Consider the following 19,647-nt stretch of genomic DNA (forward strand, 5'->3'; position numbering starts at 1 on the left):
TGAGATTTCATAAAAGACTCTTGGCTAGAGAACCCAGTTACTGACATCGAGGTGGGACAGCTCAACACGGCAGAAAGGAACCCCGGGCTGAGCCTCCAAGGTCCAGGAGAAGGCCCGATGCCCTACCCTTGCCCGTACTTTCCCTCCACGGGCCCCAGGTTACTTCACCTGTGGAACGTACGGAGGGGACGACGATCTCCAGGTCTCTGCCACAACTGCGCAGAATGATGCGCTTCCCCAGGACCCACAGCACAGGCGTGCTGAGTTCCCACCTAGGGAACCGACCCTTCACCACACCCACCTGGCCCGTTAACTGTGCCCCCCAAAAATGAGAGGGGCAGGGAAGGTCCCCGCCCCAGCTGCTCACAGACGCAGGCAGCAAAGGCCAGCCCTCCCACACAGGTGGGGCCTTGGCGGCCCAGATGTTCACAGTTGCTGCTCTCGGTGGCTGGGAAACCCGGAAATACCATTCCAGCCTTTTCCCCAGGCTTCAGGAAACTCCCCAAGCTGCCTCAGAAACCCCACACCTCAGGGGCCGGACAGACATTTTATGCAAGACACAACACTGTACATGGCAAATAGTCCGAAACTACCCAATTCTTCCTACTCTAGTAGCCTCTTCCCACCCCTCACCTCCAGAAAAAAAAAAAACAACGAAAAAATATTTGGAATGGCATCAACCTTCCAAATAACCCTGTGGCTGCCTTTTCACAGAGCACACTGGGCACGTCCCTTCTTTGTCCCTGCACCAACAGGCCTGCTATTCATTTATTAACAGCTTTGTGGGGCTGGCTCCACCCAGAGATCTACCAGCTCTTGACACTGGCCCTCACACATGTGCCTCCTTGAGCTGCTAACGGGGGCTGCTCCTGCTCTTGCCATGGGCTTCTTTTGCTCCCCCAGCACCAGTCACCAGAGAGATGGAAGAGTCCCAAAACAGCAGCGCTTCCACATCGGGTCCGGACACGTCACCATGCATCAGCTGTGGGACTCTGGTAATGTGGTTTAAACTCTTGGAGCCTTAACTTTTCCCCTCAGGATAAACTGGAAATAATACCATCTATATTGTGTGATTTGTAGAAATGAAGTGATTTTTGTGCATATAAAAATGCCTACACCATGACTGGCACATAGTAGGAACTCAATAAGTGTTGGCTCCCTATTCTGTCATGGCTCACAAAGACCAGGAAAAGCTATAGGACCTTCCCACTGATCTGAACAGATGAATGTATGTGCGTGTGCATGTGCGTGTGTTAGGGAAGACACAGAGCTGGACAAGCTGATCCTTGGGCTCCAGCTGGGTCACCACCACATTTGAGCTCTCCATGAGCAACTGGACCAGTTTCCAAAGGGACAACTTTGAGTGAAGAAAGGAGAATAAACAGGAGATCCCATCTAGTCACCCGCAGGCTGCCTGGCATCCACAAAAGCCAGTGTCTACTTTCAATAAATCACTAATGTTCACAACAGGACTCTGCAAGTGCCCGTGAGGAAGGAGAGGAAGAAGGGAGAGGGAACAAAGAAAATGGGGAAGAAAGGAGGGACAGGAGGGGGCAAAAAGGCAGCTGCTCAGCCCCTGCACACACCCTTCCCTCTGGTTTGTTTTCTGTTAAAACAGTAATCATTCCACAGACTTGAAGAGCAGCAAGGAGGGAAGGGAGAAGGGAGAGGGAGAGGAACTATAGCATCTGGAGAGATGCTACTTAGCTGGCCTGCCTCCCATGCCAGCGTTTAATGGCTGCAAGCTCGCCACGGCCACTTGGCAGCAGGTACAGGAAGGTCTTCAGAGCATTCCAGCTGGGTTCACACTGTCAGCCACTCGTCCAAGGGGTGTATTTGTTGGGGGGGGGGTGCGCTAAAGCCCAAAGTGCCACGATGCCCAGGCTAGGTATGAAGCAACTGCATGTTTACAATGAACATGTGAGTCACTTTCATCCATCTTTCAGAAACTGCACTCTCTCTTGGGCTGTGTGGAGGCAGGTGGCTGTGCTGTGTCTAGCAGCTCCGTGGGTACGAGGCATGCTCGCCATCATCAGAACGGAACATCTGCTTGGCTCCCTCCTCCTCCTCCTCCTCCTCCTCCTCCTCCTCCTCACCCAACCGCACACAACACAGAGCACATTTCATGTGGCAGCTGGGGTCCAATGCAAGAAAGTACTGGTTTGGAGCCAATTTGGTCCCATAATAAATGACATGGGGACATCTGGAGATGTGGTTGGAGGCACCTGGGCTGGGTCCCTCACAGTAGGAACACACTGATCACATTTGGTCACCACACAAAAATAGATGCTTCAGAGGCCTCCACTGGCCAATGGCAAAGGCCTCCCCTCCGCTCAGACTCTCTGAAACGGTTTCTGGTGACAAAGCCCACCCTCCTGCCAGCTACATCTCACCGAGCCACAGACTCTGCTTGGCTTCCCATCAGTTTCCGGCCACACTTGAAGCCTTGAGTGACATGCTCTCCTGTCTTCCCACTCTGGAGGAATCGGCTCTGGTCACACTGAGTCTTACTGTCCCAGAATGCACCTGGCTCTCCTGCCCTTGTCCACACGACTCTGCCTGGCTCAGCCTCTGCCTGACCTAATGGCTTGGCTGCCACCTACACAACTCCAAAACGCAACTCGAGAAAAACCTACACTGCAAGGTACTGCTCTGTCCCCAACACCTCCTCTCCAGGCTGGGTTAGGTGGCCCTGCTCTGCGCCCCTAATGCTGTGTCGCGTATTCCATCAGGGAACATATGCGACGCACAGTAATTGCTGCTCGTCTTGTCAGTCTCCCCACGGGCTGTGAGCAGCTCAGGTTCCTCCTCTGCCCTGAGTACCTGGTACAGGGTGGTTGCTCTATAAATACTGGATAGAGGGAGGGGAAAGGGGAAAAGGGGAAGGAAGGAGGGAGGGCAGCCACTCAGGGTTAAGGGCGCACCCCTGCAAGACTCTGACCTGCGTCCATGCTGTGGTTCATCTGGTGGTCACTGGTCTCTCCATCTTCACTCAGGTAGCCAGGGGGTGGGGTTTCTAGGAACCAGGAGGAGAGTGGTTCATCACAAGGTGTCCACGGCTTGGAGAGAGACCTTTTGCAAACTCATTACATATTCACACCCCTATGCCAGTAGCGGGCGCTGGAGGAACGAACCATGGGCCTCAAAGCAAGGACATAGCTCCTGGATCCTGCTATCCTCAGGCCTCTCAACCTCCAGCACCGCCCCACCCCCCAATCACTACCTCATTACCACCTCTGTTCACAGCACCTGACTCCCAAGTCTGAGACTCCTGTTTCTAGAGCCTCTGCCAGGCTAACGTCCCCCATCCTTCAAGGTCAGGTTTAAGACTACACCTCCACGGGGGCTGCTGACTTGCTTCAGCCTTGCCCATCTCTGTCCCCGAAAGGGTGACCGCCTTAAATCACACTGGCCTTGCTATTTGTTGTCCCTTTAAGAGATGCCTTAGTTTCCCAATTGGGCTCCAAGTTCAGAGCCAGCAGACACTGATCTATTTCTGAGTGACTCCCAGACCTTGACTTAGCTAAGTTTTGCTGAATGAACAAAGTGGGTGACCTGCCCCCTAGAGACCAGTGCCACCTGCACAGGATCTGGAAAGGGCGGACCTGTGAATTGGGTCTCTCCTTAATGTTGCGACCCAGGTGCACAGGCCTGTGGACGACCTCGGCTCAGTAAACTCACTCAGGGTGAAGGCTCGTCCAAATCAGCACGCTCTGAAGGGAATGCGGCAAGGCTGCTGCCCGGCAGCCACAGTCCCCGCGAGGGGACTAGCCCAAGCGCCGCCGAGCAGTTTCCCTGGACTCCGAGAGCGCTGCTGATTCACACATTATCTGCGTGTCAGTGAGGGGCTTCTAAAAACATCTGCACTCTTTGACAGCGGAGCCCACTTCTCTCTGTGGAGAAAAAGCTTGAATCGGGCCTCACCCCCGCCCAGGCTGTCACTGCCCAGCAGGCCGCCCTACCGGCCGGCCCTCTGTGCTCGCTGCCCAGCCCTGGCTCGGAGCACCCGCTGTCTCTGCAGGCCCCCCGGCTGTCAGGGATCCTGCCTGAACTTCAACCCTGGCTTCAGGGCAGTGAGAGGAACACAGTGTTGCTATTTCCGTTTCCAAAATAAATGACTGCACTGAGGCCGGGAGGAAGGGTCACGCCGCCGCTCCGCCGTGCCAAGAAAAGCATCATTAGTAAGCGGGGAGCAAGGCCAAGGGTCCTCTCCCAACAGGGATGCGGTTCTGAGTCAGGGGCCAGTGCTGTGTGCACAGAGGGGGTGATGGGGAGGGCCTGGGGGGCTGAGAGCGGAGCAGTGGGACCTATGTCCCCAGACCAGCCTGCACTGCCAGGTACCTACCTGGAATATTGCTCTGCGGCTCGATGCCCGCAGGAAAGTTAGTGTTTTCAGGGATGGAATGGCTGTAGTCGTCCAGCGGGGGGAACTCGGCCGGGATCTCTGTGTGGCGTGGCACCAACACAGGAGGTAGAACTGTCAGGAAGAGACAGAGCAGAGGTGGATCAGCATCAATGCCAGGCTGGCACCAAAGGCCTTGCACCCCCAAATGCACTGCAGACTGTCCCTCAGGAAGAAGAGGGAGGAGGAAGAGAAGGGAGGAGGGAGAGGAGGGAGGGAGAGGAGGGAAGAGGGAGAGGAGGGAGGAGGGAGAGGAAGGAGGAGGGAGAGGAGGGAGGAGGGAGAGGGGGCGGGAGGAGGCAGGGAGCATACCTGGGGTCTCTACTCTCTGGTAGTGGTAGGGATTCACGCAGACCTCATCCTTCTTCATGTTGAAAGCGAACTCACACAGCTCCATGGCCCGCAGCTCATGGTGGCTGTGCAGGTCGGGCCATCGCCACAGGCGGCAGTAGATGACATGGGGGAGCCCTTTCCGATGGGATACCTGCAGTCGGCCATCCAGGGACCTGCCGGGACGGGGAGGAGCAACAAGAGACAGTGAAGTGGACTTGGCTTGTCTTCTCCTAAGTTCTGCCTGCTGCTCCTAGTGAGCTCGCTGGCAGAGGCTCAAAAAGCCCTCCCCACCCCCGCTCCTTTCTCTCAGACGCCGAGGGCCTGGAGATCAGAGAACTGCTAACTGTTAGTGCTGGACAGGATCCCAGGAGAAGAACACAGAGGCCCACCAAGGAAGGCCGAGGCCTCCCCAGGGCTGGCGCAGTGGGCCCGGAGCCCTGCAGGCCCCGGGAGAGCGCTCCACCCCCACCCCACCCCCGTATAAAAGGGATGGCACTGAATCAGGCTCTGAACAGGTATAGAGGTGAGAGGGGCAGACAGAGCTGAGCCAGAAAAGAGCTCTTTTAGGTAGGAATGTGAGGACCACAGTGATACCTGAGAAGGTGACAGAGCACAAAGATCATCTCCACTCGCTCTTAACACTTACCCAGTCCCTCCCTCACACATTAGAACACAAGAAAAAAACCCCAGACCCAAATGTCTCTTTTTCAGGTGATACTTGTGATGGGGCAGGGAGGGAAAGAGGGACACTAAAGGGACTTTTAAATGGTAAGAGCCTGCACTGCAGACCTCTCAGGAGTCCCTTTCAGTTTGATGGTTGGTTGCAGGCGGACCTAGGTGTCACCCACAGGGTCATCGTGTCTGGGCTGGGCAGGGGCGGAGCCTGCAACTCCCCGCCTCTCCTAGTTCTGCCACCATCCCCAGCCCAGGTGGGCCAAACACTCTGCAAATGGCAGCATCTCGTCCCCGTGCAAATGATGTTTTCTGTGGTGACTTGGCCTCTAAGCAGCTGTGACCCCTCCTCTCAGGCCAGGCCCATGTGTGGTTCCTGGGCCGGCAGGGTGGGTTCCCAGAGGTTTTCTTAAAAAGCAGAGCCTACCCCAACCTACTAAATCAGAATCTTCCTTTTCATAAAGTCCCAGGTGACTGCACAGCCAGCAGGTTAGAGCAGTAGGCACGACACAACCCAGCAGAGCTCCAGCGTGGCAGAAGCCCTGTCAGCCAAGAGCAAGGTGCGCCGGTAAGAGCCTCTTGAAAGGATGTGAGGTTTCAGCTGCTGTCTGGTACCGGACAGGTAAGGAGATTCCATTCACACATACAAGATTGATACATATTTTATGAACCCCCACTGTGGCACTAGGGATGGAGGAGCAGGCACAACTTTTCTAACAGCCAGGTGGGGCTGGCTGAGAGGCACTTGCAAGCTTTCCCTCCCTGCCCCCATGTGGCGAGGGTGCCCATTGGCCTGAATAAACAGGATTTAGGGGCACTCTGTGAGGGAGGGGCTGATCAGAAACAACCAGACGAACCAAATGAATTGAAAAAACCAGAGGAATCCAATCACACTCTCCAGGCCACTGGCCTGGGCAGACGAAGGTCAGGGCTGGACTTGCTCACAGGGACTGCTGACTAAAGACACCTCCAGGCACATTATTACCTCCCTCTCGACAGCCCCCAAATGATAATTCCCAGGCGGAAGGAAGAGGACAGCCTCGACTCCCAAGGCAGAGAGGGGAGACTGTCAGGTAAGGAGTCGTGAGACCCGGGGTCCCGATGGCGTCCTTCTGTCCTAGCTGTGAGACACGGGTAAGTCATGAGGTCTCTGGGACCCTCGGTTACTTCACCTGTGAAATGGGAACATTCTCCCACCCCCGCCCCTTCACCTTCAGCAGCTCAGTATCCACCTGAAAGTATTTTGTGAAGCGCCAAACCCTGAGTATTATTCCACGTGACCACAGCCACTCTCCAAACACAGGCCTGGATACATGGGCGAGTGTGGGGCTGAGGAGGAGAGAGGGAGAGCGGGGCATGGTGAGTGGAGACGGACAGTACTCAGCTGTTCCCATTCTCTTGCAAAGCACTGAGTGCCCAGAGATTAGAGAAGTGGTCACATTTGCTCCTCAGTGTTTGACAAAAGCCCCAACAAAGAGCCAGCTGGACATCTAGAGCTACCTCTGCAGGGGGAGACCCCGAGAAAGGCTCAGACCAGCAGCGAGGGAGGGAGGGATGGGGCCTCCAGATGGAGTGCCCCCCCCCAGGCCTGGTCGATGGAAGGCAGTGCATTCTTGCTCTAAAAATTACAGTGATACATAGGAGAGGTGATGGACAACACAGGGCGGGGCTCTCAGCCTCCACGGGGCAGAGAGCCTAAGAGACTGAGCAGGAGGCCAAGTTCCTAACAGCCCTATACCTGGGCCTGAGCCTTTAGGAAGGGACAGGTATATGCAGGACACTCGGGGCACTCCTGACAACGGATGCCCACACACGGCCCTAACATCCTAAACCCCCGGAACCAGGACGCCCGAGCCAGGTACCTCACTCGACAGAGATCCACAGTGGGCCCACAGCCTCACACCTGCTCAGGGACCTACAAGGAAAAAGGGGCACGGAGCGGGCCGAAATGGGGCAGCCACGGGACCCAAAGCTCAGGCACGGTGCAGGTGACTGAGACCAAGGTCTAGGCACGGGGTTGTGATGTGGTCGTCACAGGTTTTAGTAGACGAGGGATGGGAAGGAGGTGAAAGAGGACAGAAGGCTTATCAGATCTGTAGGTAGAGGACTTCAGTTTCCTGATTCCTCGCATCCAGTTCTTCCTATATTATGCGGGCTCTTTCCTCTCAGGGCCTGAAGAGCTTGGCTGTCTACTGGAACAATTATGGCAAAGAGGAAGGAAGGGGAGAAAGGAGAAGGGGGAATAAAGGGGAGGGGTAGAAGGGGGAGGGTAGAAGGTGGTGGTGCAGGGAAGGAAGGGAGGAGGGGGAGAGGTGAATGGGGGAGGAAAGGGGAGGAGGAATGGATGGGGGAGAAGGGGGGAGAAGGGGAGATGCGGGGGAAGGAGGGGGAGGAGGTAAGAAATGTCCTTCGGTCAAATAAAACAAACTGAATGGATGCAATTTATCTCTGTCTTGCCCAAAACAATGAGTAGGAGCACAGGGCAGACAAAAGTGGAAAGCAGATGGCCGAGTGGGAACAGACTTAGCAGAGTGGAGTGAGCTGAAACCAAGCGCCTATCTGAGGAAGCCAACAAAAGTGATCCTGAGTCTTTCAGGTTCTGAGGCCCAAATGGGAATTGAAGGCACCGCACACTTCTCTAGAGGAGGCTGAAAACAGGAGGATGGATTGAAAATCTATGGAAAAGGCAGTCAGATCTAAGCCCCCCATTTCCAAGCCCCGACAAACAGGGTGGCCCCAATTGTGCAAGAGAAAGATTTGCTCTCTGCAGAAAGTGAACTGGATGGCGGGGGTGGGGGGGCGGTTGCTGTGGAGGGGCCACCAGCGTACAGCCGGGGGTGGAGGTCTGACGAGGGCTGGAAGGAGGGTTTCTGGAGGCTCTCTTGCTCCCTTGGTACCCAGGACAGTGACGGATAATCCATGCGTCCACCCCCTCCTGTGGAGAAATTAAACAGCTCAGCCCACAAGAGACCTGCAGTCTGACATTTGGGGATCCCCCAACAAAATGGCTCTCTTCCTGCCAGCTCCCCCATGCAGGGTAGCCCACCAGCCAACAAGCTGGAGCAGTTAATGTTTTTTATTGCCTCACTCTTAACTATGAATGCACAGCCAGAATGCTCAGCCTTTTAAAGAAAGCCACTAACAGGAGGCACAGAGAAAGAGAGGAGAAGGCAGGGAAGGGGAGGGCAAGTCTGAAGCAAGAAAGGAGAAACTTCCAAAGTAAATAAAACAAAACAAACACTACTCTCAGGGAGATAAGATATTGAAATCCTAAAATAGAAACGTTTATAGACTATTAAAAAAAAACCTCTTGGAAGCAAAAAATAAGAATATAAATTTAAAATTCAAGAGAGAATCAAGTCAAGGACTCCTTGAATTTTTAAACTATTATATACATGAATGATTTTGATAATATAATTAAATTTTTAAAAAGCAAGGGGCTACAGTAATCAAGGCAGTGTGGTAATGACAAAGAAAGAAAAAGATAAAAACCACACACACACCCACACACCCCTGAGAAACTGATGATGGGACCTAATAGAGTCCAGAAATAGTTACATATATATATATATATAAACTCATTTTTGACAAAGGTCCAAAGACAAAGAGAAGGACAGCCTTTGCAAAAAATGGTGCTAGGAAAGTTAGACATCCAAATGAAAGAAAAATGAACTTCAACCTACACCTGGCACCCGACGCAGAAGTTAGCCCAAATGGGTCATAATATAAAGCCTAAAACAACACAACTTCTAGAAGAAAACAGGAAAAATTCTTTGTGACAGGCAAACATTGCTTAGGTATCACACCAGAAACACATTTCATTTTTAAATAGTTGATAAATTTGACTTTATCAACATTTAAGCTTCTGGTCTTTGGAAGTCACTGTTAAGAGACTAATAAGACAAGACACAAATTGGAAGAAATATTTGCAAAGTATGTATCTGATAAAGGACCTGTGCCTGAAATATATGAAGAACTCTAAAGACTCAATTAATAAGAAAACAAACAACCCAGCTATAAAAAATAACAACAAAGTTATTTGAACAAACACTACACAAAAATATACATAGAGGGCAAATAAGCACATGAAAAGATGTTGATGTTCAACATCATTAGTCATTAGAGAAGTGCAAATTAAATCTACAGTGAGATAACCCCTACATAATTATTAGGATGGCTAAAATAAAAACTCCCTGCCACGTGCTGGCAAGGATATGGAGCAACTAAAACTTCAAACATTGCTAGTAGGAATGTAAAATGATACAACTACTTTGGCAAACAGTTTGGGGGTTTCTTAAAAAAGGTAAGAACAAATGACCTACCATATGATCTACCCATTTCACTCCTAGGAGTTTATCCAAGGGAAATCAAAGCATCTGTCCCCACATGAATGTCCACCGTGGCTTCGTTTGTAATTTGGAAATTACTCAATGTATAGCAACAGGTGAATGGACAAACTGTGATAGATCCATGCAAAGGAATACCATTTAGCAATATAAAAGAATGAACTACTGATATATGGAACACCACAGATGAACCTAAAAATAATTATGCTGAGTGAAAGAAGCTAGGCAGGAGTACATATAGGTAAAATTATAGAGTAATTTGGTGTAACGCAAAAATACAAACTGATCCAGAGGGACAGAAAGTAGATCAGCCGTCTCCTGGGCATGAGGGCTGTGCAGGGACCGGAGGGGTCTGACCAAGGGGTGAAGGCTGTGCTTACTATCTTCGCTGCAGTGGTGTTTTCACAGGTATAAACATATGTCACTTATCAAATCGTTTCCTTTAAATATGTGCTGTTTGTTGTCACGTCAATCATACCACAATTTAAAGAGAGAGAGACAAGGCTTTGGGGCTTCAGACTTGTATAAACCTGGATTCAAATACTGACTCTGTGCTCTCTAACTGTATAAATTTGATCAAATTGCTTAATGCCTGGGTCTTAATTTTTTCATCGAAATATCAGCCCTTTGGTTGGATTGTTGGGAGGATGAAATGATATTCTGTACAGAAAGCCTTTCGCATAGAGTAAAAACACAGTAAGTGGAAACCACCTATTGTTATTACTGTTTAACTATTGCTACCTTCATTACTGTGGGGGTGCCCGACAAGTGAGGCATACAGCAGGCGCTCAGAAACACCAGTCCCCTCCCCTGCTTTGGTCATCTGGGCGCACAGCCAGGCGGGACACAGTGAAGCCTCAGTTGCCCGGGTGCTTTGAGTTTTCACGGGGCTTCTGCGCTCCTTACCTCAGGGCAGCCCCAGGCGACACTGTGTGGATAACGAGGCCTATCCTGTAGGGGTCCTGCCTCATGGTGCCCAAGAGGCAAGGCCCAGCCCCGGGGTCCCACAGCAGCCTGCTCCAGGGCTGCGGTGGAGGCCAGCTCTCCCGGCTGCCAGGCCAGCCCCGACGGCGGGAGACAGGTAGAGTCTCCAGCTCACGAGCATGTCGCCACTGGTCTGGCTTGCCAGTATTTTCTAGAAGTCCTCTGGGCCGTGCCCCTGCTTCTGGGCCATACAGTTCCCTAACTTACGACAGGGATGGCTTCTTATTCACTTCTAACGCATGGGCGACAACTCCTCTTGGTTCAATCTGGGCTGCCCAGAGCCAACCCTTGTAGTCCTTCCTTCTTCCTCTGTCCACTCAAAATACACACAAATGCTGACCAAAGTAATAATAGCGAACTGGGAGTTTTGGCTGCTGGATTTAATTTAGCTGATGTGTCCGGTACACACCCTCCCCGGCCTCATGGGGTACCAGGCCTATTTTAAGTAAATCCAATAAATAGGCATTAATTCTGAGCTGATGTTACCGTAATGCGCTCAGTTGCATAAAGGGATCTATTTATGACCCACTCTCCTGACCCAGCCCTTCTTGTGGCCCAAGACCAGCCACTGGGCTAAGAGTCCCGTCCCAGGACCCCACTTTCGGCCTCTTCCCCATTTGGGACTGAGATCCCTTCTCACACCCAGGGGCTTCCTGATGAGAGACCCCCAAAAGTCTTTCTCCAGCAACTCCTGCCAGCTCCTTTGACAGAAGTTTTAATCCTTAAATATATTCTTCACCAGCTGAACCATTTCCTGTGGCAGGAAATCAGGTTTCCTCCCATTGGCTCCAAGTGGGACCCATAAAGTGTCCCAAAATGGTGGTGGGAGCCACAGCCAAGGATGTGGACATGCCAGAGTCCAAAGCCAACAGCAAGGGGAAGCCTGCCAGAGTGCCCTGGGGGGAGAGGGTGGGGCCGGGCCCACCTCCTGGCACGCGCCTCTCGTGTCCTCTGTTACCAGCGACTAGCTACCCACAGCCGTCTGGAGGCCGACGTGAATACCAGTGGATTTGGACATGGGGGTTGGGGACAAGGCAGGGAGCAGAGAACGTAAGCTCCAGAAACACGCAAAGACCTGTTCAGCATGAACCATGTGTGAGGCACACAGCTACCGGGTGAGAATACGAAGATGGCAAAGCCCAGGATATCTTGCCTTCACCAAGTGCAGAGGATGTAAGGGGCTTGCCCACGGTCAAGTCATATGTGAAAGGCAGGGCCAGCATTCAAACCCAGACCCATGCAGGGAAATGGAGGGCAAGGGGTGGGCTGAACAGTCCTCCTCCTGCCCTCGCGTGCTGCATCGCTATCAGGGAATGGACTCTTGGCAATCATCAAATCGCTGCTGAACCCCTACCACGTCCCAGGTGCTGTGCTGGTTACCTGAGTCAAAGAAGTGAACAAAAAATAAATCTGTTAACACTCTTATATGTCCAGTGAAACTGATTTTGTATAACAGACATCCAGTACAAAACTTTGTGGCTTCTTTCAGAGACAGGCTTTCTCTTTGGACTGGCCCCTACTGAGTAGTGATCACAACAGCAGCAAAGCCACTACACCACGATGAGCCAGGTACTGTGCCGTCCACCTGAGGGCTGTGGTAGGTGTAATTACTCACCCTCTCTGTATCCATGCCCTTTGCTGGAGGGTTTTGCTGCTCCTCCTTCCACGGGTGCAGTGTACACCCTTGTCCCTTGACTTTGGGCTAGGCTATTGCTTTGGCCCATGAGACCTCAGCAGAAGGGGCAAAGTACCACCGTGTGTTTCTGCTTGCCCTCTTGTACCTCTGCCCTCACCATGGGAAGAGCCTTCCCTGGGCAGCTACTGCCCTTCAGCCTGGGATCAGGAACAACACAGCCGGGACAGACTGAGCCAATCTTGCAGCAAAGTGCCAAGCCCAGGTGAGCCACAGAAGCACAAGTCAGCATGAACAGTAATTGTTTTAAGCTACTGAGCTTTTGGAGTGGTTTGTTACCCAACGCCAGATGACTGGTACACTGACTTCATCACCAGTCTTTCCGATAAACTTGTGTCATTTATCTTCATATACTGATGGAGAAATAGAAGGTCTGAGAGATCACCCAACTTTGCAAATGTGCAGAGTTCATCTAAAGTGAAGTCGGGCTGTGTGACTCACTCTTTTCCCTAACTGCAAATGGGCATAAAGCTATTTCCTGACCTTGAGTATAATACCATTTCACAAGGACTTAGCTTTTATTTATAGAGAAAAGCCTACCTACAGGCTTTCAGAGTCAATTTGCGCAGACTATGAACTTACCCCAATTGCTCAACTAACATTAATTTTTTGAAGTGGTACAAGTAGCATATTGAAAACTCAATATGTTGTCAATATCAAAATAAATCCCTGGCATCCATTTCAACTCAATTTATTATTTATCTTTATCCCCCCCCCCTAAAATCTGCTATGTTTTAGTGTAAGAAAATGAGGTTATTTGTCATCTTGGGGTAGGGGTATCAATTAATACTACAAATCCATACCCATGCCCATACTTCCTGGAACACACATGCTGCAGCTGGTAGGTCCATCTGCTCTGAATGTCCCTCCCACACTAGTGGGATGAATCCCCACCTCTTCCCCTTTGACAATAATCAAGCTGGCCCACTATTCTGCGTTCACTCACCTACAGGAAAGTCTTTATACTCCACTCTTTTTGAGCTTTGTATTTTATGTGGGTTTTACTTTTGTGTCGTTTTCTTCTTCTTCTGGTTCAAAATAAAAGGCCTGAATGACTTCAAGTTTGGGCTAATTGTGCACTCACCATACTTTCTAAGAAGGCAGAAAAAATTCTGCTGGAGATTTAGAAGGCCCTTTGCTTGCGTTCCACTTGGCCTTTGAGCAACAGTGGCCTTTCCTGACCTTAGTACACAGTATCAGAAAGTGCTTTTATCTATTCCATGCCATGGCCAGCCAAGGACAACTGTTTGATAGAGCAGCAAATCTGAAAGCCCCAGAAACTCTCATGCTGAGAGTGGCATTTGATTTGGGGGTTCACCGGGGATCCTTTCCTTTGGGAAAAACATAGCTAAAACCAAAGCATCCTTTGTTGAGGGCAGAAGCTCCTCGGACTATGTGCCAAGTTCCCTGGCTGCAAGTGACAAAACACAGAGGCCCAACTTTCAGGGAGCAAAGTGTCCTGATCAGCTGAAGTTCTAGCTAACTAAATGCCCACCTGAAAACCCACTTTGGAGAACAACAGGCAGCTAGTACTTGGGGACCCTTAAAAGCATATTGTCGAATCCCTTCCTTTTGTGGTTGAGGAAACTGAGACTGATGTACTGTATTAAGAATCTCAAGGTCACCCAGCAAACAAACTCAGAGTGAGAAGGCAGCCTCCCAACCACTATTTCCCTGTAGCCAGGCATCACTGCCAATGAGTCTGTAAAGTGTGAGTCCACTTTCTCGCCTTGGTAAGTCATGTACAATGACACTAATAAAAAATATATTGTTTTCTTTGTTGTATTGAATCTTAAATTGCCTGAAGGTCTCACGCTTCAGGATGACAAAAGTTTTCATTTGAAAATGGGACTGAATAATTGGTGAGAACGTATACTGCAATTCCTGCCCTATCATTGCCACTTTCTGAGGTTCAAAATTATATTAAAATAAAAAGTTACAAACACAAAGAGATTGAGCTGTCTACTGAATATACAGTTCCAAGTAACTTTCAAAGTTGTCTTTGGTTGTTGGTGTTTAAATAAAAAGCAACATTTCCAACTTCAGCCTGTTCTTGTCATCTGGCACCACCAAGAAGGAATCTGGCTAGGTGAGGTTTGCATGGGGCAGGGGGTGGGGGGTAGGTTCTGGATAATTGAGGTTTCATTGTAAGCTCTGCCACAGTAACCATGTGCTCTAGCCCAGTTTCATAAGTATTCTCAGCAAGTTCTGTAAGTATGCTAAGCACGTTTTTAATGTTCCAATTTAGATTGGCCCATGGGGAGCTGAAACCAGCATTTCACAACCCTTGATACCAGTCAGTGAACCATTTCCACCAAGAACAACTCAATTCCCATCTGAACTCACAGACAATACCTGGTGCTTCAGGCTGCCAAATTGGGGGAACGCCGAGCAAAATGCCAGGCCAGAGCCCCCTGTACTATGCTATAAAGCAGTAGCTAGCCTCTGCTTCGCTCCTCTCCCTGCTAGTTTCCAAACAGCTGGGTCAGGTCCAGTGGGAGCTGACGGGGCCTGAGCGGGAGCCCCAGAGTTCACAGGAGTCTCCTGGGCAGACCTTCAGGGGAAAAGGCCAAGGACGCCTTGGCCCTGCCTTCTGTAAGGCGCTGAGCCCCACAGAAAACACATGCGGATCATCTGGACCTCTGGGCTTCCTTCCCCCAAGGGGCCAGGGGTAGGCACAGAGAGTGTACTTTCTGGAAAAGGAGGAGACTGATTTACAGAGAAAGTTCAGCTTAATTATAATCATCTGTAAAGCACACACGTACCCTGAGAGCTTTTCCACGTCAGGCGATGAGTAAGGCGAGCCCCACTGCTTCTCCACTTCAGCTCTCCCAGCGTTGGGGCGGGGGGTGGGAAGGAGCTGCTATGTGCATTGTAGGGTGCTTAGCAGAGCCCTGCCCTCTACCCGCTAGATGCCAGCAGTGCCCCCACCTGCAGTTGCCATAACCAAAAATGTCTCCAGATACTACCAAAAGGTCTCCCCAGGGGGCAAGTCACTCCCTTAGGCCCCTTGAGGGCCATGGATTAAGAAAATGTTCTGGGAGGTGGGCACAGGTCGAAGAAAACAGAAGTAATTTATGTCTCAGAGCAGGTGTTTACTGGCACTTCTCACTAACTCACTGGATATAGGGATGCTACAGGTAGGGTACCCTTACCCCCATTTTACAGTAGAAAGATTCCGATTCATGTAACATTGGGTCACTTGCCCAAAGTTACCCAGAACAGCAAGAAGGCATGTCTGGCCTTGAACCTGGGTGTTACCCAGTTCCCTGTGAATGCAAAGCACAGGGTTTCACTGTGTTAGAATCATCAGAGATTCTCCTTGGGTTCTGGAAAGACAATTGTCCTTGTCACCTCATTTTCCCTTTGCAAAGAAAGTAGTTAAATCTTGAAGGAGAGGAAAGGAGAAAGGGGGAGTAGGTGGGGGGGCGGGGGAGGAAGAGGAGGAGGGTTTCATGTGCAATCTTTCTATTTAATGGCTTCGGTTTCACATTTTTTTTTCCTCCAAACACGAACTTGATAGTGATTGTTTTTTTTTAAGTGCCAGGATCATAGGGGTTTTAAGTCATAAACAGAAGATGCTACAGAGATCGGGGTTGGTCTCTGGTTACTGGAAGAAGGGGAAAGAATAGTTACCAAGCTTCACAGGACTTCCTGGATGGCCACTTCACTCTGCCAGTTGACATTGATTCAGAGCGGAATTAAGCCTGAAGATCATCTATTCATTCATTGTTTTTAAAGGGATCACTCGTGGCCCATTCAGGATGCTCACAACCCTTGGCAAGATTCTAACGGGCTTAAGGCAAAAAGCACACTTCATCCCAGATTTTACAACCCCCAACCCCAAAGCTAACCTAAAAAAATGCAGGGAGTCTGAAGCGGAATCATAGATCCAGGTGCACCGAGACACCTCTTCTCATTGTACTTGGTGTTTCCGGCCTCCTGTGGGCCCGCTGGGCTGGAAGGCTGCTCACCCGGCCAACACTTGGAGGCTCTCTGTTTCCAAACCGCTTTTGGGAAATGCATTCATTTGGATTTTTGGTTTGGGGGAAAACAAAATAGAAGGCCAGACTGAAGCCCACAGGACAGAAAGGATTCCTCCTTTCTCTGACAATGTGCATCAGCTTCATGTGCGAAAACACAAATGCGCAGTTAGGGAGAGATATCTACTAGTTTCAAAAGTCTAACTTTGGAGGGAAATGTAAAAAGAAAATGAGAAAGAGCTTTTAGAGATTGTTAGATAATTGTCTTGGCTTAGACCCTTTCCTCTGTAGAAGAGAAAACGGGCTTCGATGCGGTGATGAGGGATGAATACCGAGCCTGACCTTCTGTTAATAAATGCCTTAAAACTTAGAAGTATGTTTGCTCTCCTAAAAAATAAAAAGAGCAGAGACCAAAGTCACCTCCCCTGACAAGTGCTGTTCCTCTTCCCTTATCTGCCAGCGAGCCTCAGTGTTAGTTCACATCACTACACAAACAATTCTTATTACAAGACTCTTAGTCATTCTGTTTTTCACTTTCTTCCACGAAGCAGAAACCATTAAGGGCTGAGTATCCTCTCCGGGCTCTGTCTCCCCAGCCCCGGTTCCCAGCCTCCCACCGCCCGCCCCCATCAGGTTTGCCTGAATCCAGCACAGTGAATCACTTCCTTTGGGCAGACTGCACGTTTGGGGGTGGGGTTTTCTTCCTTCCTTTTTTTTTTTTTTTTTTTTGGAAAAAATTCTCACAGACTTTCAGGGTTAATCGAGTGGAACCAGGAGAGGATGACTGGCGGCCTTGTCCTATCAAAACCCATCAAAGTTTCCAAAGACTTATAGAGGGTGTCAGGCGGGCATTCGTGACTCGAGACGCTGGGGGGGGGAAAGGGGGGAGGGGTAGAGGTGAAGAGGACAAGTAAGGAGGTTTTGTGTTAATTGCATAGTTTTGACTTCCTTCATCATGAGTCACTGGCCAGAAAGATAAAACAGTGTCACAAGCCTTACGGAGCATGCAAAGGGTGAACTGGGCGACGTGGTGACGGTTCGAACTGAGAAACAGAGCTTCCTGACAAGTGTTCACTCAAGTGCCAATTTTACAACAATTCCTAGCGAAATACCATACAACAGGGGTTGGGAAAGGAACGTTCTCACATTTCAATCTTAATCACATTTACAACTCTTTCCCTATTTTTCAAAGAGGCCCCAAAGCCTTTAGAACCCTCCAACCTTTCAGATCAGCCCCCATGGGGGAGCTGGAAGGGAAGGAGGGGTGGGAAATGACCACAATTTTAGAAAATATTAGTTTAAGGACCACGAAAGTTAAATATGCAGAAAATACAGCATGTGCTGGACACCAATCTCTAATATTATACACGCAGACTGCTTCTTTCTGGACTGAAGCTTTACAAGCTTACATAAGTAGTTTCCATCTAACCGGTAACAAAGAACGGGTGTCCTGTATATTCTGGGCACCGGTATTCTGAGGACAGTTAAGCAGCCAATTAGCATTCCTTTCAGTCTAAGGGGACAGACTTCCTATTGTACCTAAACAAAAGGTTCAGGTTCATTAGGGGCAATTTCGCCTAAGAGAGCAAAGAACTCCTATGGGCAGGAAGATAGGAATCCCAAACAAACAAGCAGGGAGGACTTCAGACAGGCCAGGGGGCACTTTAAACGTCAGGGTGACAACAGCCCACCATTTAGGCTTGCCTGGCCCATTAAGTGGTCCTTGGCCAAAGCTGCCTGCCAAAGCAGCCTGTGTCAGGAGCACAGGGAGGCTTCCAGGTGAGGCTCCCTCCAGAGTCCTGGATACGTACAACTCTCCCCCCTATCCAGCCCACGGAGTCCCAGCCAAGGTTCACAGTACCTGCCCACCCACTGCTTCATTAGACCCCCACTTCCCAAACTGCAGCTATTTCAAGCCCTGATTTACAGCCGTGGAAATCTAAAATGCTTAACTCGCCCAAGCAGCAGAGATAGTAACAGGCCGCAGCCATAGCATGGAGCATGGGCTTCTGCCTCTCCCAGCCAGAGATCTTCAGCCAGCAGCCCCACACTGAGAGGACATGTGGGTCCAGAGGTTCTCTTCAGCCCTATGACAGACCCTGTTATGCCTCTAGCTCAGAAATTATTCCATTTTGTGCCTCTTTCTGCAGAATGACCTCTCTCTATCCTCCCCTCCTCAAAGTCTTACAGTCCCCATTGTCCTACATTCACGAAACTCATCATCACTTAGCACCTAAGGCCTGCTACGATTAAGTAATTTTGTGTGTTTCCAGCTTCCCCTCCCAACTGACAGGAGCTCCTTGAGGGCAAGGAGACCAGCTTAACTTTCCCTGTACTCTAGATGAAGCACAGGGTGTGCATATCACGTTTGCTCACAAGTAGGTCATGGATATAGAATTACTTCTGTGCACCAACAGTCAGAAGATGTAAGAAACAAATACAAACCTCAGGTAGCACCCCAATCTTATAACCCAATCAAGGCATCAAGCATTGCAGCTACGGGGCCCACAGACACACATCACTGCCAGAGACCCAATACCAGAAACATTCTTTCAGCAATCAGTTAGTCTTGAGAGGTGCAATTAAAATCAGCAGGGGAATGGCAACTCAGGTGCCAGGTAGTTTTGCTACAGGAACCAGGGGAGAAATGCAGAAGGCTAAAATGCCTTTGAATGAGGAAGCTCTGCTCACTTCACTGGCCATACCAGAGAAACACAAAATCATTGACTTGGGCAAGTTCAATTGTAGGCCGACATGAGATAGAAGGCACTGTGATAAATTGACTCAACAAGTATTTGTTGAATGGAGATTTTACCAGCGTTGGATTTGCCGGAAGAGGAAGTAGGAAGACATCTGGGGCTCTATTGGGAGCGGACTGGGGCATTAGTGGTGCTCGCACTGGCTGTGCAGCTGAATGAGGGGCGGGGTCTCGGGCTGGGGGTCATCTCATCTGTAAAATGATGGGTTCAACCGTCTCTAGTGTCTCCCCACCTTCTAGCATTGACTTCCCACATACCCACGAAATAATCTAATTTCCAGCGGAAAGCAGCTTAAAGGTGGCTGTGTCTACACTTTCCTTTCCTTTACCGCCTTTAAGCACCTACAGCCTTGGAGAAAATAAACCCGAATCAACAGTAGCAGAGCAAATACATTGTTTAAAAAAAAAAAAATTCCTTTCTCCTCCACTATGAGTGGGTGAAAGAGAAACCTCAAAACCTGGACTCTTTCTGCAGG

General features: G+C 50.1%; 1 protein-coding gene across 1 annotated transcript in view; it reads right to left on the reverse strand.

Annotated features, from left to right (window-relative positions):
• SMAD3 (SMAD family member 3) overlaps positions 1–19,647 on the reverse strand; it is a 110,168-nt gene that overhangs the window by 17,115 nt on the left and 73,406 nt on the right. Inside the window, exons 2-4 of the mRNA XM_054565242.1 lie at positions 4,715–4,908; positions 4,346–4,477; positions 2,942–3,016 (exon numbers count right to left, since the gene is read on the reverse strand). Of these exons, the coding sequence (XP_054421217.1) occupies positions 2,942–3,016; positions 4,346–4,477; positions 4,715–4,908 (401 nt within the window). The remainder of the gene's footprint in view (positions 1–2,941; positions 3,017–4,345; positions 4,478–4,714; positions 4,909–19,647) is intronic.

The sequence above is a fragment of the Pteronotus mesoamericanus genome, unplaced genomic scaffold (assembly GCF_021234165.1).
Source record: "Pteronotus mesoamericanus isolate MK-2021 breed Mesoamerican mustached bat unplaced genomic scaffold, CSHL_Meso_final contig_164, whole genome shotgun sequence".
In the NCBI taxonomy this organism is placed as follows: Eukaryota; Metazoa; Chordata; class Mammalia; order Chiroptera; family Mormoopidae; genus Pteronotus; species Pteronotus mesoamericanus.